Source organism: Macaca fascicularis, chromosome 7 (assembly GCF_037993035.2).
Source record: "Macaca fascicularis isolate 582-1 chromosome 7, T2T-MFA8v1.1".
Taxonomy (NCBI): domain Eukaryota; kingdom Metazoa; phylum Chordata; class Mammalia; order Primates; family Cercopithecidae; genus Macaca; species Macaca fascicularis.
In genome coordinates, this window is record NC_088381.1 from 174011296 (window position 1) to 174039287 (window position 27992).

Genomic DNA, 27992 nt, shown 5'->3' on the forward strand with positions numbered 1-27992 from the left:
TCTGCTCAGTTCTTGCTGTGACAGATTTGGCTATTGTGTTCCCTGTTGCTGCTGACACCCCAAACTCCCTGCCTATTGCCTTCAGCTCCCTGTGTCCTTTAACTTCAGGTGAATCCAGGCCGCTGGGACAAAGCACAGGAGGCAGGTGAAATGAACCAAAGCGTGTTTATGGGGAGGCCGGGGGGTGCAGATGGGACTAGCTGGCTCTGGGGGAAGCACAGGAAGGAGGCACAGGGGTTAAGGCCAGGGCAGGGGTGCTCCGCTTCACCTGCGGAGTGATGGGTGCCCGTTCCCCTGGTCTAGAAGACTGGGTTCTGTGGCGGACAGAGGGGAGCTGGAGGCAGGGGCTGGTGCATTTTCCTGCGTACAGCAGAGTCCAGGGTGGGTCCTTTCTGCTCTCTGGCATCCACGGATGAGGCACAGAGGCTGCTTCCCTTTTCTGCAGGTACAGGGCGTCCTGCTCTTCTAGGGCTACTTCACCTGCAAGACAGCCCCTGGGGTCAGACGGGGGCAAAAAGCCTGAGGGGTGCAGGGGCAGGGGAGACAGAGGAGCAGGGGAGGGGGTGCTGTCCTTTATCCACAGGGTCAAGAGGGCCTTCGGCAGTGTCCACAGCCCACAGTGGGCCTGCATGTCCTCTAGGCTCCCTCAGCCCTGCCTCTGCCTGGTCCAAGATCCCCGGACCAGCTCCGGCATGTCCCCCGGCAGGGCACCTTGCCCCGTACCCACCCCGAGGGGCACCGAGAGCCTGGCGGCTCCCCTGACCTTGATGAAAGTGACAATGCCGCTATAGAGGAGGGTGAGGACGAAGAGGGCCACGAACGTGGACAGGGTGGTCCACAGGCTGCCCATGTCATCCAAGGTCGTGTAGTCATCGCTGTTCTCATCCTTGCTCTGAGGGATCGGGGGGGTTGTGGCCAGGTCTGGAGGAACAGGGGCTGAGTGAGAAGCTCCCTGGTCCTGAGGGCCAGGCTACTCCTCCACCCGCCCCACACAGGGTGGAGCTGAAATGACGGCGAGTCTTTCCAGGAGGCATGGTTATCTCCAGGGAGCTCCCAGCCTCGCCCTCTTGCTCATCTGCCCCCTTGACAAGCCTCTGCCCACTGGGTCCTCCCCGCCTGGACATGTCGCTGCCCTGAGTGGGGCAGACAGACAGAACCATAGACTCTCGTGGTTTGGGCTCCTGTGAAACAGAACCATAGACTCTCGTGGTTTGGGCTCCTGTGACAAGGGTGATGGGAGGCTGGGGCACTTCTGCACACCTGCACACTTGGAGGCCTTCTTTAGGAAGTGGCCACTGTGACAAGGTGTGGAAGGCAAGACACAGCCAGGCAACAAGGACAGAGTGGCTTCTCCACGGGGGGGAAAGCAGATGCCCTGAACTGGAGGGGCTGACCCAGGAGGGTGGAAAGGGGCCCAGGAGGGGAGATCCAGGCAAGGCGATTTTATCCCAGCAGCAGGAGGGAGCCATGGAAGGGGCTAAGCAAGGGTCTGTCACGAACAAATGTGTGTGTAAAAGGTAATCTGCAGCTGGAGACGGTAGTGGGGCCCAAGGCAAGCCCAGGCTGGGAAAAACACTTCCGTGGCCAGCACAGCCCCCTCCATGAGGAAGAGCCTGTGGGCGGGCAGGAAGCATTGACAAGAACCAGCCACGTCACAGATTTCCTAGTGTTCATTCAACAAGCGTTTATTGTGGTTGTACTGTGAGCTCAGCCAGGGCTGCTGAGTGGCGGGTGTGGACGGATCTGTTCCAGGGATCATTTCACGGGGCCACGGTCTGTTAAATCTAATAACAAAAAATTGGCGTGTCTTTCTGTTCATATCATTTTTCTAGTATTTCTTACTGCATTTTACAAAGGCATTGTTTTGTGAAGAACTGGAAATTTAGAAAGAAGCTGGATTCTCTGCCACAGATAACGTGAGACACGTGGAACACACCATGTGTGGTCTGGGTGGGTCAGAGAGCTCCTGCCCTGCTCTCTCAGGTGGAGGCCAGGGTGCTCAGATACCTGCACCCCGCCTGCCCACGCACATACAGGAGCCCCTCCTAGCACCAACTCACTTCCTCCTCACAGCAGCCCAGGACGTGGCCCCTGCTGGCTCAGCAGACAAGAGGGGAAATCGAGGCAAGAAAAGCACAGGGGCTTCCTTGGACCAAGGCGCCAGGGTTCTCCGGGATAAGCCTTAGCTCTAACCACTGCACCGTCTGGGCCTCACTGCTTGGGAGGGAGACTTGTGCTTGGGGGCATAAGAGTTCACTCAGATATCCTAGGTACACACGGGTACACACACACACACACCCCCCATAGTACTGCAAGCTGGGGCCCTGGTGTGTGGTGGCAGGGCAGCTTCCAGTCTCTCCCAGGTCTGGCCAGGTGGATGGTCCAGCTCACCTGTGAGATCTCAGACTGTGCCTGGAGATGACTGGACAGCTGGGCTTGGGAGCCTGGGGGAGGGTCAGCGTGGAGCCCATAGTGGGGGGTGGACAGGCAAGGTCAGGAGGCCATGGCAATGATGGGAATCTGTAGGCCAAACCTGGGCCCCAGCACAGATGGTGCCCCGAAGGGGAGGGGGCAGTGGACAGGGAGTCCTGGCCCCTGGTGGGCAGCCATGGGCTGGGGCTGCAGCTTCAGGGGAGACCATCTGTTGGGGACAGGGAGGTTGGGGGACTGAGAAGCAGCTGCTGCTGCAGGGGGCGTGCCTGAAGGGTCAGGTGGGGCTGCTGCCCCACAGGCCACCCACTGCTGTGGGGCCCATCTGTGTGAGGCAGGCAGGATCAGACACTGTCCTCGGAGGGGGTTCTCTGTGAGGCCACCTCACAGGGTCACTCTTCGGGAAGGCCCATGCTGGGTCAGGGCTGCTGGCAGCCCCTGGGGCCAACAGAGCCTGGGACAGCCCTCAGCCCTGCCCCTGATTGACTTGGGTGTCTTCCTTTCCCTGGCTCTGCAGAGCGGCTGGGCGCCTGGCTACAGCTCACACCTGGGGCCCTTCTGCGCCTCCCTTGGCTAGACAGCTGGGGCACCGGCAGCAGGCCCTGAGCAGAGCGGACACCCTCTTGCTGTGTGCACAGCCCCTCATGGCCACCAGGTCCCGCTGGGGCCATGCTCGGGCAGGGGCTGCACTGGTCTGGGTGCTGTGCCTCAAGGGGGTGGCAAAGGGTGGGCCTGGCAGGAGGCTGGGAGCTGTCACTCTGGGTTGGCGCCCACTGTGGGTATGTGTGGGGCTGACCTTTCACTGGGCACTGAGCCCAAACCTGACATCTGGGGGTCTCTGGAGATCCCCTCTGGCTCCCAGAGGTGCTGACTGTGGTCTTGACAGTCAGATGTCCCCAGGGAGGGCAGCTGCTCAGGATGACCACATTCACGGTCACACCAAGGAAGGCCTGTGCCCAGCACCCAGCCATGAGGAGCGTCTTGGCAGGAAACCACCACTCCTCAGGGCATGGCGAAGGGTCGTATCCATCTCTTACTGTGCTAGCCAGCCTGGGCCAGCACGTGGTGTGGCCAGTGAGGATGGGCGCTGGGACACCCATGGCCCAGGAGTACTGGGAAGCCTTTGCTCCTGCCAGACACCGAGAAGGAGCCTGTGTGCCCCGGGCAGCATAGCCCTGCCCCTGCCCAGTGCCCCACCCCTGCCCAGTACGGAGTCCAGCTCCTTATGGTCCCCCACAGAGTCCCCCTCCCAACCCTGGGCCTAGGGGTGACTTACAGCTGACATCCAGGCTCCGGCTGGTGTTGAGCAGAGTCCTGGAGTCCTCGTGGCTGACCACACACGTGTAGGTGGCTGGCTGAGGGCTGGTCGGGCCTGGGACACGCAGCACACTCCAGGCCCAGAACATGGTGCTCCCGGGCTGTGGAGTGGGGTGCGTGGTGGCAAACCAAGAAGTGTTCACCTCGCGCTGGTCCTCCAGCCACATCAGGAGGATGTTGGGGGGCGAGAAGTCAGACACCTCACACAGGAGCCATGAGGCTGCTTCCGGAGGGTCAGACGAGGCCAACAGGTTCAGGGAAAGCCTGACGGGTGCCTGGGCAGCTGCAGGGAGGCAGGGGAGGCTGTCAGGCTGTGGCCACAGGGGGCGCTGCGGGGAGGCAGGGGAGGCTGTCAGGCTGTGGCCACAGGGGGCACTGCGGGGAGGCGGGGGAGGCTGTCGGGCTCAGGCCACAGGGGGCACTGGGAGAGAAGCGGGGCCGGCCAGGGTGCTGGTGCCTCCCTTCTCCTTTCCTGTGAAAGATGATGGGTGCTGCTGGGGCCCAGCTGGGGTCGTGGCCCTGGGGCAGGCGTGGGGGTCGGCAGGCTGCGGGCACCCTCATCTCCCCACCTGGGAGCCAGCCTCACCGGGTTCTCTCAGCGCCATCAGCTTCTGGGATGGGAGGCTGGGATGGTTCAGTGTGCAGGTGACGGAGGTCCCCGCATTCCACAAGGACCTGGGTAGGGCCAGGCGGCTGTGCTGGCTCTGGGAGCCGTTGCTGTGCTGCTCCAGCGGCCCCTCCTCCATGCCCCCTTTGAGGACCTTCCCGGCCACCTCCCAGGACAGGTGGGCATCCTGCAGGTCACTGCCCACCACGAAGCAGGTGAAGGTGACTTTGTCTTGGAACCACAGGTCCTGCAGGGCCGGGGGCAGCAGGTAGACGCCGAGAGGCTGGGTGTGGCTTGGACACTCTGCGGGGGAGACCAAAGGAGAACAGCTGTGGCTGGACCCTCAAGAGCAGCTGGCTCCCGCCCCGGGCGCTGCACAGAGCTCCACAGCAGCCTCCCCATGAGTGTGGGGCCTGCCTGCATGGCCACGTGCACCGACCCTGTCTCCAGGAGCTGGGGGGTCCATGGGCAAAGACCCGTTGGGCCATGGGTGGTGCACTCTTGGTCACTGTCTGGCCCCAAGGCTGCTGCCGGCTCTTCCCTGAGCAGACTTGGGGCTTCGTTGCTTCCAGAGCTCTCTGCTCTGTGGCTGCCAGGCCGGGACTCATCCACAGGCCGGGTTTTTTTCTGGTGCCGTCTCCCTGCAGGGACTGACTTAACCACTGGGCTCTCCTCCCCCCAGCTTCTGGCCAGGTGTGGCTAGTGGAGGGCACTGCGGAGGTGGCAGTGCGGGGGACACCCTGGTCAGAGGCACAGAGGCTGCCCATGGAGCCTCCTCCTCAGCCTGCCCCCGACCCATGTGGCAGAGCCCTCTGAGGGGCTTGAGAGGCCCCACGCTTCTAAGAGCTCCTTCCTCAGTGCTCCCTGAGTTCGGGGGGACTCTGACTGTCCTCGTGGGGGTCCTCAGGGGTCATGAGCTTCTAAGTGTCCAGGGCCCATCCACACAACAGCAATCACTTCTATAGTTTAGGGTGCCAATGGCCAACTAGTTATTGGGTCATAGGTGTTTTGACAACCCAGGGGTCAGAAAAAACCTGGGGTCTTTGTCTCTCCCTCTTGTTGTTCTTTCTCCTCCTCGTCCTCCTTTTCTCTTCTTCCTAAAAATTTTTAATTGACAAAAATTATATATGTTTATCATGTACAACACAATGTTTGAAATATGTGTACATTGTGGAATGGCTAAATCAAGCTAATGACCATGCATTATCTCACATACTTGTCACTTTTTGTGGCAAGAACACTTAAAATCTATTTTCTTAGTGGTTTTCAAGAATACAATCCATTGTTACTAACTACAGTCCCCATGTACAAGGAATGTCCTGAACTAATTCCTCCCAACTGAAGTTTTGTGCCCTTTGACCAACATCTCCGCAGTCACCAGTGCCTGCTCCCTGGCACCCACCTCTCTACTCTCTGCCTCTAAGAATTTGCCTTTTTAGCATTCCAAATGTAAGTGCAATCATGCAGTATTGCTCTTTCTGTGCCTGGCTTATTTCGCTTAGCCTAAATGCCCTTCAGGTTCATCTACATTGTTGCCAATGACAGAATTTCACTCTTTAAAAATTTAAAGGCTGAGTAGTATTCCATTGCGCCCCACATATACCACATTTTCTTTACCCGTGCATATGCTGAGGGTGCTTAGATTGGTTCCATATCTTGGCTTTTGTTACTGGTGCTGCCATGAGCATGAATGCAGATGTCTCTTCTAAATAGTGACTTCTTGCCCTTTGGCTCTGTCGCCAGCAGTGGGATTACCAGGTGGGACGGTACTTCCATGTTTTGTTTTCTGAGGAAGCTCCATACTGTTTTCCAAGATGGCCGTACTAATTACATTCCCACCAATAGTGCACCAGGGTTCCTTTCCTCCACAGCCCCACGAACAAATGTTAAGTTCTGTCTTTTTGGTGATAGGAATCCTAACAGCTATGAAATGATATCTCATTATGGTTTTAATCTTAATTCCTCTGAGGGTTAGTGAGGTTGAGCACTTTTTCGTGCATGTATTGGCCATTAAGGTCTTCTTTTCATAAATGTCTACTGAGATACTTCACCCATTTTTAAATTGAGTTATTTGTTTTCTTAGTACTGAGTTGTTGAGTTCCTTATACATTTTGGGTATTAGTTCCTTCTCAGTTGTAGGGTTTGCAAAGAATTTTCTCCCATTCCATAGGTTGTCTCTTCACTGTTGATTGTTCCCTCTGCTGTGCAGAAGCTTTGAAGTTTGACGTAATCCCATTTGTGTATTTTTGCTTCGGCTGCCTGAGCTTTTGGGATCATACTGAAAAATTGTTGCTCAGACTAATGTCATGGAGTTTTCTCCCTATGTTTTCTTCTAGTAGCTTTATCTGTTCAGTTAAACCTTTAGACTGTTTTCTTTTTTTTTTTTTCTTTTTGAGACACAGTCTCACTCTGTTGTCCAGGCTGAAATGCAGTGGCACAATCTCGGCTCCCTGCAACCTCTACCTCCTGGATTCAAGTGATTCTCCTGCCTCAGCTTCCCGAAAAGTTGGGATAACAGGTGTGGGCCACCATGTGCTAAATTTTGTATTTTTAGTAGAGACAGGGTTTTGCCATGTTGGCCAAGCTGGTCTCAAACTCCTGACCTCAGGTGATGCGCCTTGCCTCGGCCTGCCAAAGTGCTGGGGTTGCAGGCGTGAGCCACTGGCCTAGACTGTTTTCAATTGATTTTTGTGTAGTTTCAGTGGTCTGCACATGGATATCCAGTTTCCTGAACAGCACTATTTATTGAGGAAACTGTCCTCTCCGCATTGTGTTTTCCTGGTGCCTTTGTTGAAAATCAATGGACTGCAAACATGTAGATTTATTTCTTGGCTCGCTTGTGTGTTCCATGGGTCTGTGTGTCTGTTTTTATGATGTACCATCCTGTTTTGATTACAACTGCTTTACAGTATGTTTTGAATTCAGGTACTGGGATTTTTCATACATTGTTCTTTCTGCTCAAAATTGTTTTGGCTTTTGGGGTCTTCTGTGGCTACATATGTGCGTTAGGATGGTCTTTTCCACTTCTGTGAAGAATGTCATTGAAATTTTGGTAGAGACTGCGTTGAACTCCTCTTCTTCCTCTTCCCTGTTTTTCTCTCTCCCTCCCCTCTTTCTCTTCCTCCTCCATCCCACTAAAATAAAGACATTTCTAGGCCACACAAAACAGGCCCTGGCTGTATCTGGCCTGTGGGTCACTGTCCACGGGGTCATGCCATAACCCTGGCTGTGTCTGGGTCAATTGGGTCCTCCAGGTGGGGCAGTGCAGACCAGACCTGAGGGCTCAGCTGCTGAGGTCAGCACATCTCAGGCCACCTATGAAGGGTCATCTTTAACTGGATGCTCTCCAGGCCCCAGGGCAGGAGGCTCTCGCCTGTCTGCACCCCGTATTGTTGTGGGAAATCGAGGTGCCAGGAAGTAGCACTGTGGTCTGAGTAAGAGCACTTGGCTGTCTTCTTGAAGGCTGCCCAGGGGAAGGCCCCTCCAACAGCAGAAAAGGCGGTGGGGTGAGTGACTTGGCTCCAGAGCTGGTCGCCAATGCACTCAGCTTGTTTTGTTGCTGAGTCTCCACTGCCCATGAGGAGGGTGGAGAGGGACAAGTGCAGATGCCTAGGTCAGGGAGCAGCTGCCCTCACCTTTCTCACGGGAAGCTCTGGCCCCTGTGCTGTGTCCATCTCCCTGCATGCAATTGACCCACCCCAAGCCTGGGAGCTAGGTATGTTTAGAGATGGGAATGTCATGTTTCTGCACCTGCAGAGTGGAGGCAGATTCTTGCTCAGGGTGAGGGCACTGTGGCCACTCATCCAGGCAGGGGTCACCATGGCTGTGCCATGCCCTTGTCAGAGCTTGACCCACACCCCAGAGGGTGGGTGAGGGATAGTCATTCTGCCTGTTGGTCCAGCCCACCTACTGCTGCTTCTCCTAACAGCCTCCTGCCCTACTCAGAGAAGGTCAGGCACGTACCTGGGTTCTCCCGAACACTGAACCCGTCCCCCTGGCCACATGGACATCTCAGGTGGGTCAGAGTCACAAGCCTCAGACTTCTCAGATAAAGTTCCTGGTGAGGACCCTCTTTCCTTTGCCATTCTGAGGTGGCAGGCAGGGTGAGGGTGAGAAGCAGGCTGGCCATCAGGACCTAACACTTGCAGAGAGCCAGGCCTGGGGCAGGCAGGAGGCGAGGGTCACGGGGAGGGGCTGCTGCAGCCCAAGTCACCTGTGAGTCTGCGAGCCAGACTGCCTCGGCAGGGTGGCTCTATGTGAGGCTGCACTAAGAGCCCATGCCTCAGCCCAGCGAGGCAGAGCTGGGTCCATGGGCCAGGGAGCCGGCTCAGGTCTGCTCTGGGAGTCTGCTGGCTGTTTGGCATCTGCTGTCCCACAGACTGACTGGCTGTAGGTGTTTGTTAGAGGTCAGTTCAATGTTCCTTTCCTTACCCAAAGTGTGACTTGGAGACTCAGACAAGGAGTTATGAAGGGCTGCCTGCAGGAGGCAGCTGAGGAATGAGCAGGTGGGTGGGGGTGGGGTGCAGGGAAAGGGCTTCTCACCTGTGTTCCTGTTGGTGGCCGGGGGTCTGGTTGCCTTGGAGAGGCCGCCCTCTGCTTGGGGCTGTACAGTGGGCACTGAGGGGTACTGTGCCTTTGGAGACTCTGAAATCCAAGGAACAGTGCAGGTGAGGGTGAGGGCAGAGGGCATGGATGTACCAGAGGCTGGGTTGTGGACAGGTAGGTGGGGGGCACAGGGAGCCAGGCAGGCAGAAGGCAGGGGCCACAGCATGGGGTGGGAGCTTGGCTGTGGGAAGCCCACTCAACAGCCACCTTTGCTGGGCAAGCTGCCTCCGTGCATACTGAGGGAAAGGTCTGGAAGGAAAGAGATCTGAATGTTGGGAGATGGGGCTGCAGAGAGAGGGAGCGGAGGGGCTGAGGGAGAGGGAAGGGGAGGTCCAGTGGGGTGGATACAGGGTAAGGGGGGAAGGATGTACCCCGAGGGGAGAGGTGGGGGTTGCCTCACAGCCCAGCCCTTGCTTCTGTCTTTGTGGTCGGGCCCTGAGTGGAAGGTGCTGGGGATCCTGGGGGACCCTTCTAGGTGCTCTCCGGTGCTACCTACCTGGCCAGCGGAAGGTCTTCTCATTGTTTGTATCGCTGGGGGTGTGCTTGACGGTGCATTTGTACTCGCCTTGGTGCTGTTGGGAGAGGGGTGGGGTGGGGGCGAGCTGGCTGCTTGTCGTGTAGCTGCCCTCTCTCTCTGTCTCAGGGAACATAATCTGGTTCTGGATCTGTGTCCCCAGGTGCCAGGTGACAGTCACGGACTTTGGGTTGTACCCAGTTATCAAGCATGCCAGGACCACAGGGCTGTTATCCTTTGGGAGTTGGCACGCTGATGTGATGGGGAACACATCCGGAGCCTTGGTGGATGCTGGAAGACAGACACAGTGGGAGTCTGAGGTTGGAGGCTCTGAGGACAAGGGGCAGGGCAGGGCAGAGGTCCCTGGCAGCAGAATGACAGGGGAGCCAGGGAGAAGGGGTCCAGGAGGAGTTCCCAGGTTGAGCAGGGCTGGCCAGGTGGCCTGTGCACGCGAATGTCCCGACTGCTGCTCCTATCAGCATGACTGAGTGGGACCCGTGGCTTTGCGGACACTGGGCTGCTGTTGCTGAGAGCCCTTGGAAGGGAGCGGTCTTCCTTGTAAGGGGTGTTATTCATGGACAGCAGGCTGTAGGGTGGCAGGTCCCAGAATGTGTGGCTGCCTGCTGGGCTTGGCTCTCAGCCTCACTTTCCTGGAGACCTGGGTACCCAGGGCAGCTGAGCAAGTGCAGAGTTCTTGCCTGGGTCCCTGGTGGGCCCAGGTGCTCCGTCTTAGTCTAACCTTCTACTCACCCTCTGCCTCCACCCACGTCTTCCCACCACCACACTGACTGTCACTGCTCAGGTGGGGCCAGTTGTTCCCGTTCTTCAGCCTGGTACACAAGGTCATCCGGTGTGGCGGTGGCCCCATCCTCCTTCCCTTCTCCCTTGGGGCAGAACCTGCCGCCCTGCTTTCCCAAACACTGGATGACCCTGCTCTTTTCCCCATTTACATCCTTTTTCCTGGGATTTTCTGAGCAGGATTGTCAACCCATTGTCAACCCTCCACATCCTAGGCAGTATTCATGGCCCACCTCAGAGTCTTCCACCTGAACAGAATCTTCCACCTCTGGGGCCTTACCAGAGGCACCTTTAACATTCACATTTCTAGCAACATTCTGTTTATGACAATTTATGTATTCTCTAAGATGACAGACGTTTTCTCTATAGCTCTCCTCTTTCTTTCTGAGCCCCCACCAGGATCACCTTTAATGTCCAAGTTTCTACCAATAGTCTTCAAGGAAACCGAGACTTTTTCTAACATGCACCTCAAAACTCCCTTCCTAATTCCCTTCCTTGAGCCACCTCTTGGACTTCTCTGTGCTATTTTCACTTTTCCCTGAGGTTCTGGGATGTCAGCCCTGCCAGGCCTCCCTCTACAGCACCACTGGTGAGACACTAAGGATGGGTCTTGTTTTGGGTTGAGTTGTGTCTTCAAATAAATGGACGTGTTGAAGCTTTGACCTGTAGGGCCTCAGAATGTGCCCTTCTTTGGAAGTAGACTTTTGCAGATGCAATCAAGTTAAGATGAGGTCACGCTGGAGGCGGGTGAGCCTCTGATCCAATATGGCTGGTGTCCTTATGCAAAGGGGAAACTTAGACAGACATGCACACAGGCAGAATGCCAAATGAAGGTAAAGGTGGAGATGGAGGAGCTGTTTCCAAAAGCCAAGGAACACCAAAGTTTCCCAGCAAACCAACACAATTCAGGACAGAAGCCTGGAACAGGTTCTCCTTGCCAACCCGGAGGAACCAACCCTGCCCACAGCTTGATCTCAGACACCTGGCCTCCAGAAATGAGAGAGAATACATTTCTGTTGTTTCAGCCATGCAGTTGTGGTACTTTGTTACAATAGCTCAAAAGAAACTAAAACAGATTTGGCTTTAGAAGTGGGGTGCTGATTTAATCGATACCTAAAACTGTGGAAATGAATTTGGGATAGGGTAATGTGTAGAGGTGAGAAGAGTTTTGAGGTGCATGTTAGAAAAAGCCTAGGTTTCCTTGAAGACTATTGGTAGAGATTTGGACATTAAAGGTGATCCTGGTAGGGGCTCAGAAAGAAAGAGAGCTATAGAGAAAACGTCTGTCATCTTAGAGAATACATAAATTGTCACAAACAGAATGTTGCTAGAAACGTGAATGTTAAAGATGCCTCTGGTAAGGCAACATGTTATTGAAAATTTGAGGAAAGGTGACCTTTGTTATAGTGGCAAAGGACTTTGCTGAATCACATTCTTTTTACGGTAAGTAGGACTTACAAGTGATGAACTTGGATGTTTAGCTGAGGATATTTCTAAGAAAAGTGTTGAAGGCACAACCTGATTTCTCCCAACTGCTTATAGTAAAATGTGAGAGGAGAGAGATCAGTTGAAGAAGAAAGTGTTCAGTAAACAGGACCCACAACTTGAACAGCTGGCAAATTCTCAGCCTGTCCAATTGTGTGCTCTGGAAACAAGGCCAAGGATGTGTCTGGGCAATAATTTGTTAAAGAGATTGGAATCATGACTTATGGATCCAGTCAAACATCTCAGCAGAAACCAGGAGTAGAGATGAGGTTATTGAGGATATAACTGTACAGGGCTCTCTTGTCTGATGACTCGAACCCCGATGAATTTCATGGGAAGCTGACAAGGCTTTTGTGAATTATAAAACAGCAGAAACAATGCCAGGTTGGATGGAAGGGGAAGGAGACCAGACACAATGAAGGAAGGGTGACTTTGAGATCAGAGCCAAGGATGAGGAGGCTGTGGGGGCTCTGACCACCATGGGCCAAGAGCATGTGGTCACCCCCGTGGACCTGGAAGATGGAGCATTGACCCAGGAGGATGAGCCTTGAGTCTTAAATCTAATGCAGTTTTCCCTGCTGGGTTTTGGGCTTGCTTGGGACCCATGGCTCATTACTCCCTTTTGATGTATACCTTTCAGAATGGGAATGTCTATCCTATGCCTGTCCCATCATTGCACTTTGGAAGCAGGTAGCTTCTTGTCCAGTTACAAAGGTCCACAGATGGAGAGGAATTTCACCCCAGAATGAATCTCACCCTGGGTTTCTCCCACACTTGATGCAGGTGATATTTAGCTGAGATTGTGGACTAAGAGTTGGTGCTAGAAGGGGTTAGCCATCTTGGAGATGCTGCTATGGGATTCAGAAGTTTTACATGTGAGAAGGACATGATTATGAGGGGAGCAGAGGCAAAGTGTCATGGGTTAAAGTGTGTTCCCCTATAAATTCATGTATTGAAGTCCTAACCCCCAGGACCTCAGAATGTGACCTTGTTTGGAAACAGTCTTTGCAAGTGCAATCAAGTTCAGATGAGGTCACCCTGGAGTAGGGCGAGCCTCTGATCTGATATGACTGCTGTCCTCATCAAAAGGGGGAATCTGGGCACAGACAGCACGTGGGGAGAATGCCCTGTGAAGATGGCGCTGCTTCCACAAGCCAGGAGCAGCAGAGACAGCCGGCAACGCCCAGCAGCCAGGAGAGAGCCTGGGACAGAGTCTCCCGTCACACAGAGAAGTCAGCCTCACCGAGGCCTCCATCCCAGATGCCCGGCCTCCAGAAGCAGGACAGAATAAACTTCTGTTGTTTAAGCCACACAGTCTGGGGTGCTGTGTTGCCAGGGCCACAGCTAATGGATATGGGTGTTGTTCTGAGCTGCCAGCCCCACGGCCTGCACGAGGCCTCCCTGCCCGAGCCCAGCACAGTCTCCCTAGCCCCCTGGGTGTGCCATGGGCAGTGTGGGACCCCTCACTCCGTCCTCCCCCAGCATGGGAGGTTGAGCCCATGGTAAACTATATGGGGTGAAGCTGGAGCCGGAGGCTAGGAGCCAACTGGGAGCCCACGGCCGGAGGATGGATTTCCCCAGGGACCCACATGTGCATCTCTACCTGCCTCCTGTACATTCTCTCTGAGGGCAGGGCTGGTGCCAACTCGGGGATCCAGCAGGGTCACAAGGGCGAGCCAGGTCCTTGTGGAGAGCACAGTGGGAGGGACACAAGTTGTACCCAGCAGCCCCCAGATGTCCGTGACAGCTGGCTCAGAGCAAGTGCCAGGCTGCTCCTCAGAACCTGAAATGGCCTCCTTCTGGGCCTCCAGCTTTTGAGCCCTCCCAAGATGCCATCCTGGATGCTTCCTCCAGGACACTTCTATGGCCTTGGGGTCTGCCCAGTCCTCCAGCCTGGTCCTTTCCCCTCAACCACCTGACTGCAGCCTGGTCTCACAACCACTGCTGTCCTTGACTTTGCCATGGACTGTGGGTCGCCTCTGGCTGGCTGCACCATGGCCAAGTGAGCCTCCTGGCATGAGCCCCCAAGTTCTGCTTGGCTGCCATCTCTGAAAAAGTCCCCTGTTCTTTGATCTTGCTCCTACCAACCTGGGGAGTCATTTTTTGGCACTGCCCAAAGCCTGACCACCACCTGCCCATCTTCAGGGTGATGGTGGAGACTTACCCTCCCCACCATGTATTCCCTAATGGTTCCTAAGGACCACACGGTCATGCCCCCCAGTCCTCACCCACAAGGGGATAACATTGGGAGCCTGAGCATCTGGGAAATGATGAGGCCCTCGTGATGGGCTTAGCGCCCGTATGAAAGAGACCCCGAGAGCTCCTTCACCCACTTCTGCCGCGTGAGGATGCAGTGAGAAGGTGCGTATCTGAGCCGGGAACTGGCCTTCACTAGACGCTGAAGTTGCCGGCGCCTTGATCTTAGACTTCCAGCCTCCAGAGCTGTGGGAGGCAAATGTCTATTGCTCAAGCTTCCCAGCCGATAGTGTTTTGTGACAGTCGCCCAATTGGAGTAAGACACTGCGTCACCCAAAATTTTTGCTCCAACTTCCACACCCCTGCCACGGGCATGGCTGCAGCCAACCCACCCCTGTGCTTCTGTGGGGTGCAAGAGGCCCCCACACTGTGCAGACAGGGCCACCTGCTCTCGAGGGCTCAGCCCATGCCTCCTGGATCCTGGTGGCATGCACCAGACGTCACGAAGGTTTGGGGCAAGGCCAAGACCTATCTGGGCTTGCTAGGAACGGCGGCAAGGTGACCCAGGCAGTTATAGGCTCGTGGAGCACACACAGAGACCGCCGAGGCCTGAGCCCCAGTCTCCCAATTCAGGCTGTGCTTGGGGGACCAGGCCTGGAGTCCTCTCCTGCTCAGTTGCCCTCCTTCCATCAGGCTGGGCATGCCCCGAGTCTGAGTCTGGACCACCTGCTCCTGCGGCCCCTTTCCTGGGCACATGGCTTTCCTGGAAACCCCCTGCACTGACCCAGCGCTCTTTTCCACAGCTGCCTTTGAGATGCCCTTGAGAAGCATGAAAGTTTTGAAAAAGAAACAAAAACCCTCACGAGAAAGCAGTTTCATGGATAAAATGTGCATATTTATTTCAGGGCAACAAGCGTATACACAGCAAAGCGGTGTGGGGTGGAGCCCCCGTCGTGGTCCTCACGCCAGCCCGCCCCTGCCTCTCTAGAAGGAATCCTGTGTTAGAGCACATAGCTGGAGGCCGGGCAGGGAAGAGAAACACGCGCCAACAGGCCACGCAGGCCGGGACCCCAGACCCGGAGGCAGCGCCCCTTTGAGTTCCTGTCTCTGGTTTCTGATGTTCTTCTGTTGGGATCATTTCACCTGCGGGCAACAGAGACAGGGTGAAGTGCTTTCCCCATGGTTGGGAAGGGAGCTGGGGCAGAGGTGACCCAGCAGGGTGGTATGGGGGCCTCCGGGGTAGACGTCCAGCCCAGGCTGCTCCCCGGGCTCCATGCTCCCCGGGTCCCACACTCCCCCTGTGCCCTCATCCCTGTGCCACAGCCGTGCTACCTTGAACAAGGTGACAGTGGTACTGTAGAAGAGGCTCAAGAGGAAGAGGACGATGAAGGTGGAGGCAGTGGCCCACAGGTTCTCAAAGCCCTCCTCGTCAGCACTCACCTCCCCCTCTGCAGGAGACACAGCACAGGGGAATAGGGTCAGGCTGGGGTGGCACCCAGCAAAGCCTGCCCCTGGGGCCCATCCTCTAAGCCTACCCTTGGCCCCGAGGCTGTGCTGCACCCGGGGCGGGGGCAGGGAGAGCAAGTGCAGGGGGGCTTGGGCACTGTTCAGGGTCTGGGCTGGGTCCCTGAAAGCCTGATGCAGCGGGGGCACAGGCCGAGGCTGGGCAGGGCTGGGACCCTGAGGTCTCTTCCCAGGAGCCCTGGGGTGGCGGAGAGAGCGTGGGGGATGCAGCACACAGACACAGGTGGGGGCCGGAGGTTGGGGCCCTAGCGGAGCGGCGGCCAGCATGTCCTCACTCTCCTGGAGGGGGAAGCAGGGGGTGTGGCCCTGCCCTTGTGCTGTGGGGGTGGGCAGGTGGGAGGACTAAGCTGGGAGGTGCCCGATCTTCACCCCCTCACCAAGGCCCTGACTCTCCAGCTCCCTTTTGGAGCAGAGTCTTCGTGGGGACATCCTGGCAGACTTGTCCTACCCTGCCAGGACCCAGGGGGCAGACGGAGACCTGAGCTCCACAGTGGAATGAGGACATTCGGGGGGCTACATCCCCTGCACAGATGGGCCCCTGGAGACACCTGGAGCCCAGGACCCCAAAGGGCCAAGAGTGTGGTGGGGACTCCCCAGTTAGGGACAGCACTGTGTGTTGGGTGTGGAGACCTCACTTGGGCCCTGCCTTCCCTGCTTGGGCTCGGTCCTTCCTGGGCTGCTGCTGTCTGACCTCGCCTGCTCCCTGCTGTGGGCTGGGGAGCAGGTGGTCTTTGCAGGGGCAGACTCGCTCCAGCTCATCTCCTGAGGCCTCCTGTAAGAGGAGCAGCCGCCAGAGCAGCCGCCCTGCCCTCTGGGCCCATGCTTAGTCACTGCCTGCCCTCAGCACATGGCACAGGCCCTGGTTCTGCTCACCAGTGGGTGTGGGGCTATCTACTGCCTTCATCAGGAGCCTGGCCTCAGCAGGGTTCACATGCTATCCCTGGGGCCGCTGCTCCCCAGGTAGAGTCCAAGCTGGGTGCCACGGCAGCACCTCCAAGCAGAGACAGAAGGACAAGCAGAGCCTGGGCCCAAAGCCCCGGGGCCAGCATAGCACAGAGAGCAAACTGCTGCAGGGACAGAGTGTATGACAGGGCACCGGGAGAATGCGGGCGGAGGCTGGCCAGCATGTGCACATGTTGTATCTGTGGGTGTGTGCATGTCTGTGTGCACGTGTCCGTCTGTTGTGTGCCTGTGGGTAGACATGCGTGTGTCCACGTGTTAGTGTATGCACGTGCTCCTGCGTGTCTGTCGGTGTGTCTGTGTGTGTGCACGTGTCCATGTACTTGTGTCTGTATGTGTGTGTGTGCATGCACCTGTGTGTTTGTGGATGTGTGTCTGTGTGTGTATGCCTCTGTGCTAGTGTGTCTGTGTGTGTGCATGTCCTGCACATGTATGTGTCCATGTGTGCATACGTCCATGTGTCCATGCCTGTAGTGTTCTCTTTGTGTGCCTGTGCATGGTTGTACATGTGTGTCCACGTATGTTTGTGTATGCATGTGTCCATGTCTGTGTATGTGTGTGCCCATGGGTTAGCACATCTCTGTGTGTCCATGTGTCTGTGTGTATCCGTGTCTGTCCATGTGTGTCCACACATGCCTGTGTGCTGCCTGTATACGTGTGGCCTTGCTTTCAGCTTTCTTCCTGGAAGCAGTAGGAGGAATGGCAAGTCTGAGGTCAGCCTGCTGTGAGCAGCTGCAGGGAGTTCAGGGGTTTCTAGAAGCCACTGCGGCACGCAGGTGGGTGAGGCAGGGGTGGAGGCTGTGGAGGAAGGTGGTGTGTAGGGGAGGTGCAGAGTGGGTGCAGCACAGCCACCACCCCAGCAGGCTAGAGCATTGTGCACTCAGGACCAGTATCTTTTGAATGGATCTTTTTATTTCTAATTTTATAAGATGCAACATCTCACCCCGTTGACACGGTTAGTTTGCGTGCACACACACAGGGTGGCCGGCCGCCCTGAGCCTGTGGGCAGGCCAGCAGGGTCAGTAGCAGGTGCCAGCTGTGTCGGACATGACGAGGGACACGTTGTACAGGGTGGGTTTACCGGTGGACTTGTCCACGGTCCTCTCGGTGACCCTGTTGGGCAGGGCCTCATGGGCCACGACGCAGGTGTAGGTCTCCCCCGTGTTCCAGTCCTCTTCAGACACGGTCAGGATGCTGTGGGCGAAGTACCGGCCTGGGGCCTGGGGCTCAGGCATTGGGGCACTGGTCACATACTTCTCCGGGGACAAAGGCTGCCCCCTCTGCATCCACTGCACGAAGATGTCCGCGGGAGAGAAGCCCGTCACCAGGCAGGTGATGGTGGCCGACTCCCGCAGGTTCAGCTGTTCCCGGGCTGGTGGCAGCAAGTAGACATCGGGCCTGTGCATGGCCACCCCTGTGAGAAGAGATGGTGGTGAGGGCGGGGCAGTGAGGGGACCGGCCTGTGGGCTGGGGGCAAGTCCCCTTTTCCCCAGTTGCCCAGACAACGGGGGAGTGAGGGGTGCTCTCCACCATGCCCCAGAGGCCAAGGGAGGGTCCCAGGGAGTGCAGGAAGAGGGGCAAGAGTGGGGCCTACCCTTGGGCCTGGAGATGGTCTGCTTCAGCGGCGAGGGCAGGTCCGTGTGGGTCACGGTGCACCTGAACCTCTCCCCGGAGTTCCAGTCGTCCTCGCAGATGCTGGCCTCACCCACAGCGCTGAAGGTGCCATTGGGGTGGCTCTCGGAGATGTTGGTGTGGGTTTTCAGAGCTTCGCCATTCTGGCGGGTCCAGGTGATGGTCACACTGTCATAGGTGGCCAGGTCTGTGACCAGGCAGGTCAACTTGGTGGACTTGGTGAGGAAGATGCTGGCAAAGGATGGGGGGATGGCGAAGACCCGGATGGCTGTGTCTGGATCTGAAGTCAAGAGAAGGGAGTCAGAGGTGGGGCAGGTGTGGATGCGGGCGGAGGCGTGGTTCCCACCCAAAGAGTAGCAACAGCCTCTGCCGAGCCCCTGCCCTTGGCCGCTCTGGGAAGCCAAGGCTCAGGGAGCAGACGGCTGCGTCTGGGTGGTGAATGCCAGACCCAGGTGGACCCCTGTGTGTCGGTGGGTGCCGCCCTCGGGGACAGGTCACTCACTGGGGCAACACACGGAGGACACGTTCTTCTGGAAGGTCAGGCCCCTGTGATCCACGCGGCAGGTGAACACGCTCTGGCTGAGCCAGTCTGTCTCGCTGACGGTCAGTGTGCTGGTCACCTTGAAGGTTGTGGGCCCAGACTCTTTGGCTTCAGCCTCCACCCGGTCCGTGGTGATGCCAGACCCCACCTGCTTCCCGTCGCGCAGCCAGGACACCTCAATCTGCCGGGGGCTGAAACCTGTGGCCTGGCAGATGAGCTTGGACTCGCGGGGGTTGCCGACGAAGCCGTCTCGGGGTGGGATGAAGACACTCACGTTGGGAGGCCGCTCGGCAACCACTGCAGTGAGGGACACACATCAGCCCGGTGCCCGCCACTCCCGCCCCCTTTGGCTCCCTCTCTGCCCCTGGTGGGTGGGCCCCGCCCTCACCTGGAAGAGGCACGTTCTGTTCTTTGTTGCCATTGGGGTGCTGGACTTTGCATACCACGTGTTCGTCTGTGCCCTGCATGATGTCCTTGGAAGCTAGCAGCACCTGCGAGGTGGCCGCGTACTTGTCCCCTGTCAGGACTGATGGGAAGCCCCAGACGCCTTTGCTGATGTCAGAGTTGTTCTTGAATTTCCAGGAGAAAGTGATGGAGTCGGGAAGGAAGTCCTGTGCGAGGCAGCCAACGGCCACTTCGTTTGTATCCAACGGGGCATTCTCACAGGAGACGAGGGGGAAAAGGGTTGGGGCGGATGCACTCCCTGAGGACCCGCAGGACAAAAGAGAAAGGGAGGGGTGAGGAGCTGCCTCCTTGTGCCCTGCCTGTCGGGGCTGAGTGGCGTTCTGAGTGGCCCTACTTGTGTCCCACTGTGGCTGCCCCACCAAAGCCAAGGCCACCTGCAGGCCTCCAAAGCCCAGATTATCATGGCTAACGGGTGGTGGGACCGTGGCGAGGCCTCGGGTCTTTGTCCAAGGCTGTCGGGGCTGCAGGCCTCAGCCTGTCCTGCTGCAGGGCCCAGCGCTGAACACCTGGGCAGACCTGGGGTCTCCTGGAGCAGGTGGAGCCGCCCCTGCCACCATTCAGTTGGCTGCACTCTGAGGCCTGCCTTCCCCTGGCTCCCTGCTCAGAATGGCTGAGGGCTCAGGTTTGGGTGGACCAGGCCTGCTTTCCCCTGAGGCAGCAGCAGGTAGGTGCTGCACACACTCAGCTCCCAGCACATGCAGCTGGAGGGCCCAGGTTGCATACCTGAATGGGAAGCCTGGAGCCACACACCCTGCAGGCAGCCAATAGAGAGCTTGGTCCCTCCAACCCAGCTTATGCTGCCCCCATCTCAGCCACACTCCAGCTACCCTGAAGTCTCCCCAGGCAGACAACCCAGGCCTGGGAGTGAGTATAGGGATGGTGGATGTGATGGGGAACGCAGTGTAGACTCAGCTGAGGCTATCCATCTGTGTCCGACAAGATCATGAAGACTGGCCCAGTGCCATGTCTTCCAGTTCATCCCAGCCCAGGCCAGCTCAATCCAGCTCAGCCAAGCCCATCTCAGCAAAGCCAAGCTCAGCTCAACCCAACTCAGATGAGCTCAGACCAGCTCAGCCCAGCCTAGCTGAGCTCAGACGGTGCACCTAAGACCATCTCAGCTCAGCCCAGCTAAGCCCAGTATAGCCCAGCCCAGTTAAGCACAGTTCAACACAGCCCAGCTCAGCACAGTTCAGCCCAGCTCAGCACAGCCCAGCTCAGCCCAACCCAGCCCAGCCCAGCTCGCTCAACCCAGCTCGGCTCAGCCCAGCTCAGCACAGGGTAGCTTAGCCCAGCCCAGCCCAGCTCAGCTCAACCTAGCCTGGCTCAGCGCGGCCTAGCCCAGCCCGGCTCGGCTCAACCCAACTGAGCTCAGCCCAGGTCAACCTGGCTCAACTCAGCCCAGCCCAGCTCCGCTCAACCCAGCTCAGCTCAGCCCAGCTCAGTTCAGCTCAGCTCAGCCCAGCCTAACTTGGCTCAACCCAGCTCAGCTCAGCCCAGCCCGGACCAGCTCAGCTCAGCCCAGCTCAGTTCAGCTCAGCTCAGCTCATCGCAGCCCAGCCCAGCCCGGTTCAGCTCAACCCAGCTCGGCTCAGCCCAGGTCAGCCTGGTTCAACTCAGCCCAGTCCAGCCCAGCTCAACCCAGCTCTGTTCAACCCAGTCCAGTTCAGCCCAGTTCAGCCCAGCTCAGCCCAGCTCACCCCAGCTCAGCCTAGTTTGGCTCAACCCAGCTCGGTTCAGCCCAGCCTGGACCAATTCAGCTCAGCCCAGCCCAGCACAGCACAGCACAGCACAGCACAGCACAGCTCAGTCCAGTTCAGCCCAGCACAGCCCAGTTTAGCTCAGCTCAGCTCAGCTCAGCCCAGGTCAGCCCAGCACAGCCCAACCCAGCTCAGCTCAGCTCAGCTCAACCCAACCCAGCTCAGCTCAGCTCAATCAAACCCAGCCCAGCTCAGCCCAACCCAACCCAGCCCAGCTCAGCCCAGCTCAGCTCAGCCCAGTTCAGCCCAGCTCAGCCCAGCCCAGCCCAGCCCCACTCAGCCCAGCCCAGCCCCACTCAGCCCAGCCCAGCCCAGCCCCACTCAGCCCAGCCCAGCCCAGCCCCACTCAGCCCAGCCCAGCCCAGCCCCACTCAGCCCAGCTCAGCCCAGCTCAGCCCAGCTCAGCCCAGCTCAGCTCACCTCAGCTCAGCTCAGCCCAGCCTAGTTCAGCTCAGCTCAGCTCAGCCCAGTCCAGGTCAGGTCAGCCCAGCCCAGCCCAGGTCAGCTCAGCTCAGCTCAGCTCAGCTCAGCCCAGCTCAGCCCAGCCCAGTCCAGGTCAGGTCAGCCCAGCCCAGCCCAGCCCAGCCCAGGTCAGCTCACCTCAGCTCAGCTCAGCCCAGCCCAGCCCAGGTCAGCTCAGCTCAGCTCAGCTCAGCCCAGCCCAGCCCAGCCCAGCTCAGCTCAGCTCAGCTCAGCCCAGCTCAGCTCAGCTCAGCTCAGCTCAGCTCAGCTCAGCCCAGCCCAGCCCAGGTCAGTTAAGCTCAACCCAGATCATCCCAGCTCAGCTCAGCCCAGCTCGGCTCAGCCCAGCTCAACCTGGCCCAGCCTGGTCCAGGTCAGCCCAGCCCGTACTGCCCAGCCCAGCTCATCCTGGTTCAGCTCAGCTTGACTGAGCTCAGCCCAGGTCCGCTCAGCCCAGCCCAAATCAGCTCAGCCCAGCCCAGCTCATCCCAGCTCAGCCCAACACATCCCACTTCAGCTCAGTTCAGCTCAGCCTAGGTCAGCTCAGTTGAGGTCAGCTCAACTCAGCCCAATCCAACCTGACTGACCCCAGCGAAGCCCAGCTCACCCTAGCTCAGCTCAGATCAGCCCAGCCCAGGTTAGCTCAGCCCAGCTCATCCCTACCCAGGTTAGCTCAGCCCAGCTCATCCCTACCCAGGTTAGCTCAGCCCAGCTCATCCCTACCCGGGTTAGCTCAGCCCAGCTCATCCCTACCCAGGTTAGCTCAGCCCAGCTCATCCCTACCCAGGTTAGCTCAGCCCAGCTAAGCTCAACTCGGCTCAGCTCAGCCTAGCTTGGCTCAGCCCAACACAGCACGCTCAATCCGGTTCAGCTCGGCTCAGCCTGGTTCAGCTTGGCTCAGCCCAGTTCAGCCCGGCCCAGCCCAGCTCAGCGCGGCCCAGCCCAGCTCAGCTCCGCTCAGCTCATCTCAGCTCAGCTTAGCCTAGCCTTGCTCAACTCAGCTCAGCTCAGCCCAGCTCAGCCCAACCCAGCCCAGCAAAGCATAGCTCAGCCCAGTTCAGCCCAGCATAGCTTAGCTCTTAGTTCTCTAGCAGGCTTAGCTCTGCTCAGCTCAGCCCAGCTCAGCCCAGCCCTGGTTAGCTCAGCCCAGCTAAACTCAGCTCGGCTCAGCTCTGATGAGCTCAGCCCAGCTTGGGTCAGCCCAACACAGCCTGCTCAGCCCAGCCCAACCTAGCTCAGCTCAGCTCAGCCCAGCCCAGGTTAGCTCAGCCCCAGCCCAGGTTAGCTCAGCCCAGCTCAGCCCCTGCCCCGGTTAGCTCAGCCCAGCTAAGCTCAACTCAGCTCGGCTCAGCCTAGCTTGGCTCAGCCTGGTTCAGCTCAGCTCAGCCCAGCCCAGCCCAGCCCAGCCCAGCTCAGCCTAGCCCAGCCCAGCTCAGCCTAGCCCAGCCCAGCTCAGCCTAGCCTTGCTCAGCTCAGCCTAGCCTTGCTCAGCTCAGCTCAGCTCAGCCCAGCCCAGCCCAGCTCAGCCTAGCCTTGCTCAGCTCAGCTCAGCTCAGCCCAGCTCAGCCCAGCCTAGCCCAGCCCAGCCCAGCCCAGCAAAGCATAACTCAGCCCAGGTCAGCCCAGCATAGCATAGCTCAGCTCAGCCCAGCTCAGCACAGCTCAGCCCTGCCCGGCTCAGCCCAGCTTAGTGCAGCCCAGCCCAGCTTAGCTCAGCTAGTGCAACTTAGCCCAGCTCAGCTCAGCTCAACCCAGCTCAGCTCAGCGCAGTTCAGCCTTGTTTAGTCTAGGTCAGCTTAGGTCAGTTTTGCCCATCCAAGGCCATTTCTGAAAGCTGGATGGAGTTGTCATGGCTGGAAACGGTCAGCCCACCAGACCTGCTTGTCTCGGCTAAGGCCGTCTCATTGCTAGGTTCCTGCACAGGCCGGCTTTCATCTTTTGTCTCCCTCTACTTGATACCCCAGTTTCCTGCAGTCCTGCCCTAGCACCACCTGGGTTTTGGTTCCAAAGCAGTACCAATCATTACCACCCTCCACTACCTGGGTGGAATATTTCTTTGCTGCTTTAAAGTTATTAGAACATCTTCAGAATTAGACCGAGAATTTAGGAGCTTGTACTGTGATAAAAATGAGGAGCTCCCCTTGCTCTAGAATCGGCAGCATAGCTTCTGCACCGAGAGGAGGGTACTGAAATGCTCAAAGCCTCCACCGTCTCAGAGCATCTCCTCCCTTCTGAGTCTGAAATAAACCCCTGCCTTTAAATTCCCTCTGGATAACAGTCATCATTGGAAACAACCAAGAAATGCATTTTATCTGAATTTGCCACTTAAAATTCTGCCATTTACCGCAAATCGCTTTGGAAGGCATGGGCTACTTTCAAGGGCGCGATGACCTAAGTCAATGATTTAGACAAGGGCGATGCCAGTGGGGCTGAAGCATCATGACTCATGCCATCCGCATTCAGAGGTTGCGAAAGAGCTCGGGTGACCTCTCCTTCAAATGGGCTTTAGGGAAAGTTAAATGGGAGTGACCCAGACAATGGTCAGTCAAAAGACTCACACGAATGAGTCTCCTGCTCTTCATCAAGCAAAGACCAATTCCCCTTCTAGTGCAAATAAGACATCAAATACAAAGGTTTAAGAGAAGCGAATGCAGCAGCGGCGGCTGCCTGTCTCTTACCATGTCGGGTGTGTAGTCACTGCGAGCCTTGCAAGGCTTTGGCATGGAATCATTCCTCCAAGTCCATTAACAAGGGCTGGGTCCTGAGCAGCCAGTTGGCCTGGTGGCAGAAGCCACGCATCCCAGCTCTGGGTAGTCCGGGGAGACCCAAAGCCCAGCCCGGGCCTGGCAGGCAGCCTCCCAGAGCCTCCGCTAGGCCAGTCTGGCTGAAGCCGAATCGGTGATTCCCAACAGAACCCGTCCTTCTAAGGTGTCTCCACAGTCCTGTCTTCAGCACTATCTGACTGAGTTTTCTCTTAAGCCACAAACTCACATGTTTAACTGAAATAATTCAGGATAATGATGCATATTTTACCTAAAACTCATCCTAAAGCGAGTAGTTGAAAAGTGGTCTTGAAAAACAACTAAAATGAAGGCCACTCTATCAGAATATCAAAGTGTTTCTCCTTAATCACAAAGAGAAAACGAGTTAACCTAAAAAGATTGTGGACATAGTTATTATAAAAATAATGCTCTGAGGTACTGAAAACGTGTTTGAGATTAATTATCACATGAAGGGATAACAGACTAATTTTAAAAGTTTTTTGAATGCAGTCATAAACTCTCCCTAAGACTGTTTAATTTCTTAAACATCTTACTGTAAAAATGAATGCAGTTTAGAAGTTGATATCCTGTTTGCACAAACTAGCAGTTGATAAGCTAAGATTGGAAATGAAATTCTGATAGTTAAAAAAAAACAGCCTTTCCAGTTTCGGTCAGCCTTGCCTTATTTTAGAAACGCAAATCGTCCAGGTGTTGTTTTGCTCAGTGGAGCACTTTCAGATCTGGGCCCAGGCGAAACCACCTCTTCACAACCAGAAGTGATAAATTTACCAATTGTGTTTTTTTGCTTCCTAAAATAAACTCTTGCGGTGACCTGCTTCCTGCCACCTGCCGTGGGTGCCCAAGACCCCCACGCAGCCATCTTGACTCTAACTCATCATCCGCTCCCAGCTTCACTCAATTAATTAAAAAAATAAACTTGATTTATGATGCTCAAAACTCAGTCCTGCATCAGAGCCGACAGCACTGTGCTAGTATTTCTTAGCTAAACTTACTTTGGCCCTAATTCCAGAGACATACCACTCATGGGTGTTAATCAAATGATAAGAATTTCAAATACTTGGACAGTTAAAAAAATTAATATACTTCAAAATCTTTCACATTTTTAAGTCATAATTGTCTTAACCATTTTTCTCTGGAGCCACTTCAAACATATCCTGTCTTTTAACATTTAATAAGCACGCCTCTTAAGATGAACAATCCTTTTCTCTTGGAAACCAACTTCAGGGCACTGAGCTCCTGGGGCCTCCCTAAGCCTCTGTCAGGACAGCAGCCACCCTTTCTGGACTACCCGTGCCCCGACCCTGCTCTCATCAAGACCAAGGCTACGCATCCGTCCTGGCTGGATTCACCCACTCTGACAGTTCTCTTTCCAGCCAACAAAGAATTTAAGATGCAGGTTGGCACACAGCGCACCTCATAATTCTAAAGAAAATGTTTCATGATTCGCTGTGTATGCAGCGATCTTGCAGTCCTACAGACACCGCACCTGAGACACATTCCTCAGCCATCACTAAGACCCCTGGTTTGCTCTGGCATCTCGTCCAAATGTGGCTCCCCAAGCCCCCAGGCTCAGTTACTCCATCAGACACATCCAACCTAAGTCCCATTTTCCAAAGGCATCGGAAAATCCACAGAGGCTCCCAGATCCCCAAGGCACCCCAGTGCCCGTCCCTTCCTGGCCAGTCCGCCCAGGTCCCCTTGGAACATGTCCCGAGGACCAGCCTGCAATGCTCAGAAAACCCCACAGGCAATAGCAGAAAACAAAGGCTCTAGAGTGGCCATTCTTACCTGAGGAGACGGTGACGACGACCCCTTGGCCCCAGGAATCCAAACCGTAGTAATCACAATGGCAGAATGTCCATCCTCACCCCACAAAAACCCTGGGCGCCCGGCTCACGTTGTTCCCAGCCACCCAGAGACCTTCTGTCTCCAGGCGTCACATGGAAGCCGACTGTCCGTGTCCCTGTCCTGCCCTTCTCATGGAACCCTCCGCTGGCCTCCCACGTACCCCACATTCTGGCCTGACCCCTCAGAAGCCAGACCACTGTCAGCCTGGGACATCCAACTGCAAGCAGACGGCTGACAAGTCACCCCCAGGAGTCCAAACACCCCGGCGGGCACCCATCCCAGAGAGCGGGTGCCTTGGAGCGGGACAGAGTCCTACCACACAATCGTCACCACAGCCCCTGAGAATGCTCCAAATGAAGCAGAGAGTGGTCACCCCAGACCAGCCAAAGGAACCCCCCAGCTGCCGACATCTGTGGCTGGACTTGGGGAGGAGACGCTGGGTTCCCATTTGAAGGGACCCTCTCCCTGGCTTTCTTTCCTGACCTCCAAAGTGCCTCCAGGCCTCTGACCCTGAGACCCCGGCAAGCCGAGTCTCCCTAAGTGGACTCGGAGAGGGGGTGGTGAGGACTCACCTGAGGAGACGGTGACCAGAACTCCCTGGCCCCAGACATCCAATGAGTTGTCACATTGTGACAACAATGCCAGGACCCCAGGCAAGAACTGGCACCCGCTAAGTCCCTGGGACCCTCTCAGACAGAGCCCATGGAGGGCCCGGGGGTTGTTGGGCTAAGGGACCCCAGAGGCCCAGGGTGGCCCTGACCAGAGAGACCCCTGCTGCTGGGCTCAGGAGGAGGGAGCGTCTGGAGCCCTTGCCCCTTGTCTGTGTGGCCGCTGTCGCCTCAGGGCGTCCTCCTGAGCCCCCCCGGCTGCTCCAGGGCTTTCTTGGCAAGAGACCCAGGCACACTTGTTTTCCCCCAAAAATGCAGCAAAACCCCTCAGAGTTAAAGCAGGAGAGAGGTTGTGAGGACTCACCTGAGGAGACGGTGACCAGGACTCCCGGGCCCCAGACATCGAACCGGTTGTCACATTGTGACAACAATGCCAGGACCCCAGGCAAGAACTGGCACCCGCTAAGTCCCTGGGACCCTCTCAGACGGAGCCCGTGGAGGGCCCAGGGGTTGTTGGGCTAAGGGACCCCAGAGGCCCAGGGTGGCCCTGACCACAGAGAGACCCCTGCTGCTGGGCTCAGGAGGAGGGAGCGTCTGGAGCCCTTGCCCCTTGTCTGTGTGGCCGCTGTCGCCTCAGGGCGTCCTCCTGAGCCCCCCCGGCTGCTCCAGGGCTTTCTTGGCAGGAGACCCAGGCACACTTATTTTCCCCCAAAAATGCAGCAAAAACCCTCAGAGTTAAAGCAGGAGAGAGGTTGTGAGGACTCACCTGAGGAGACGGTGACCAGGACTCCCTGGCCCCAGTAGTCAAAGTAGTCACATTGTGGGAGGCCCCGTTAAGGGGTGCACAAAAACCCTACTCTCCGACTGTCCTGGGCCAGCTGTGGCAGCCAGCCCCGTGTCCCAAGGTCATTCTGTCCCCAGCACAAGCATGACTCTGCCCACCCTTTGTCCCAGGAGCAGAGTCCCGATTCCCAAAGAAAGGCCTTCTGCTGAACGTGGCCCTGCACAGACCAAGGAGCCACTGGACATTATCTCCCAGCTCCAGGACAGAGGACGCTGGACCCAGAGCAAGGAGGCAGAAAGAAAGCCATCTTACCTGAAGAGACGGTGACCCTGAGCCCTTGGCCCCAGAAATCAAAAGCATCACACAGGGACACAGTCCCTGTTCCTGCCCAGACACAAACCCGTCCCCATGCGGGACACTCGAATGGCTCACATGGCCCAAACACAGAGCAGAGGCAGCTGGTGTCCCTGTCCCCAGTCACACAGATCACCAGGCTGAGACCCAGGCTGGGAGGGGTGATGTTCCCAGCCCTGGCCCCAGCTCTGCCCACAACTTCTCCTTCCCATCCCTGCCCTCGGCCTGCTTGCCATCTGTGGAGGGTCCCTGATGGGGCTGAAGCCCAGCGGGGTCCCTGACTGTCCTTGGGGGCTCTAGCTGGCCCCAGGGCTAAGTGACA

The 27992-nt window shown here is 57.0% G+C and overlaps 3 gene segments (V, D, J or C); all 3 read right to left on the reverse strand.

Annotated features, from left to right (window-relative positions):
- The window catches only part of LOC123574618 (immunoglobulin heavy constant gamma 1-like), a gene marked incomplete at its 5' end in the record, with an annotated part of 164439 nt that overhangs the window by 136033 nt on the left and 414 nt on the right, over positions 1 to 27992 (reverse strand).
- LOC135971612 (immunoglobulin heavy constant delta-like) lies at positions 147 to 27342 on the reverse strand. The segment is given in 8 exon segments: positions 147 to 480; positions 764 to 921; positions 3707 to 4030; positions 4334 to 4657; positions 5389 to 5451; positions 8897 to 8998; positions 9456 to 9764; positions 27299 to 27342. Coding segments are annotated over 7 exon segments (1134 nt in total).
- On the reverse strand, positions 14826 to 27978 carry LOC102116308 (immunoglobulin heavy constant mu-like). The segment is given in 7 exon segments: positions 14826 to 15095; positions 15285 to 15400; positions 17518 to 17850; positions 18031 to 18348; positions 18571 to 18906; positions 18998 to 19312; positions 23972 to 27978. Coding segments are annotated over 6 exon segments (1191 nt in total).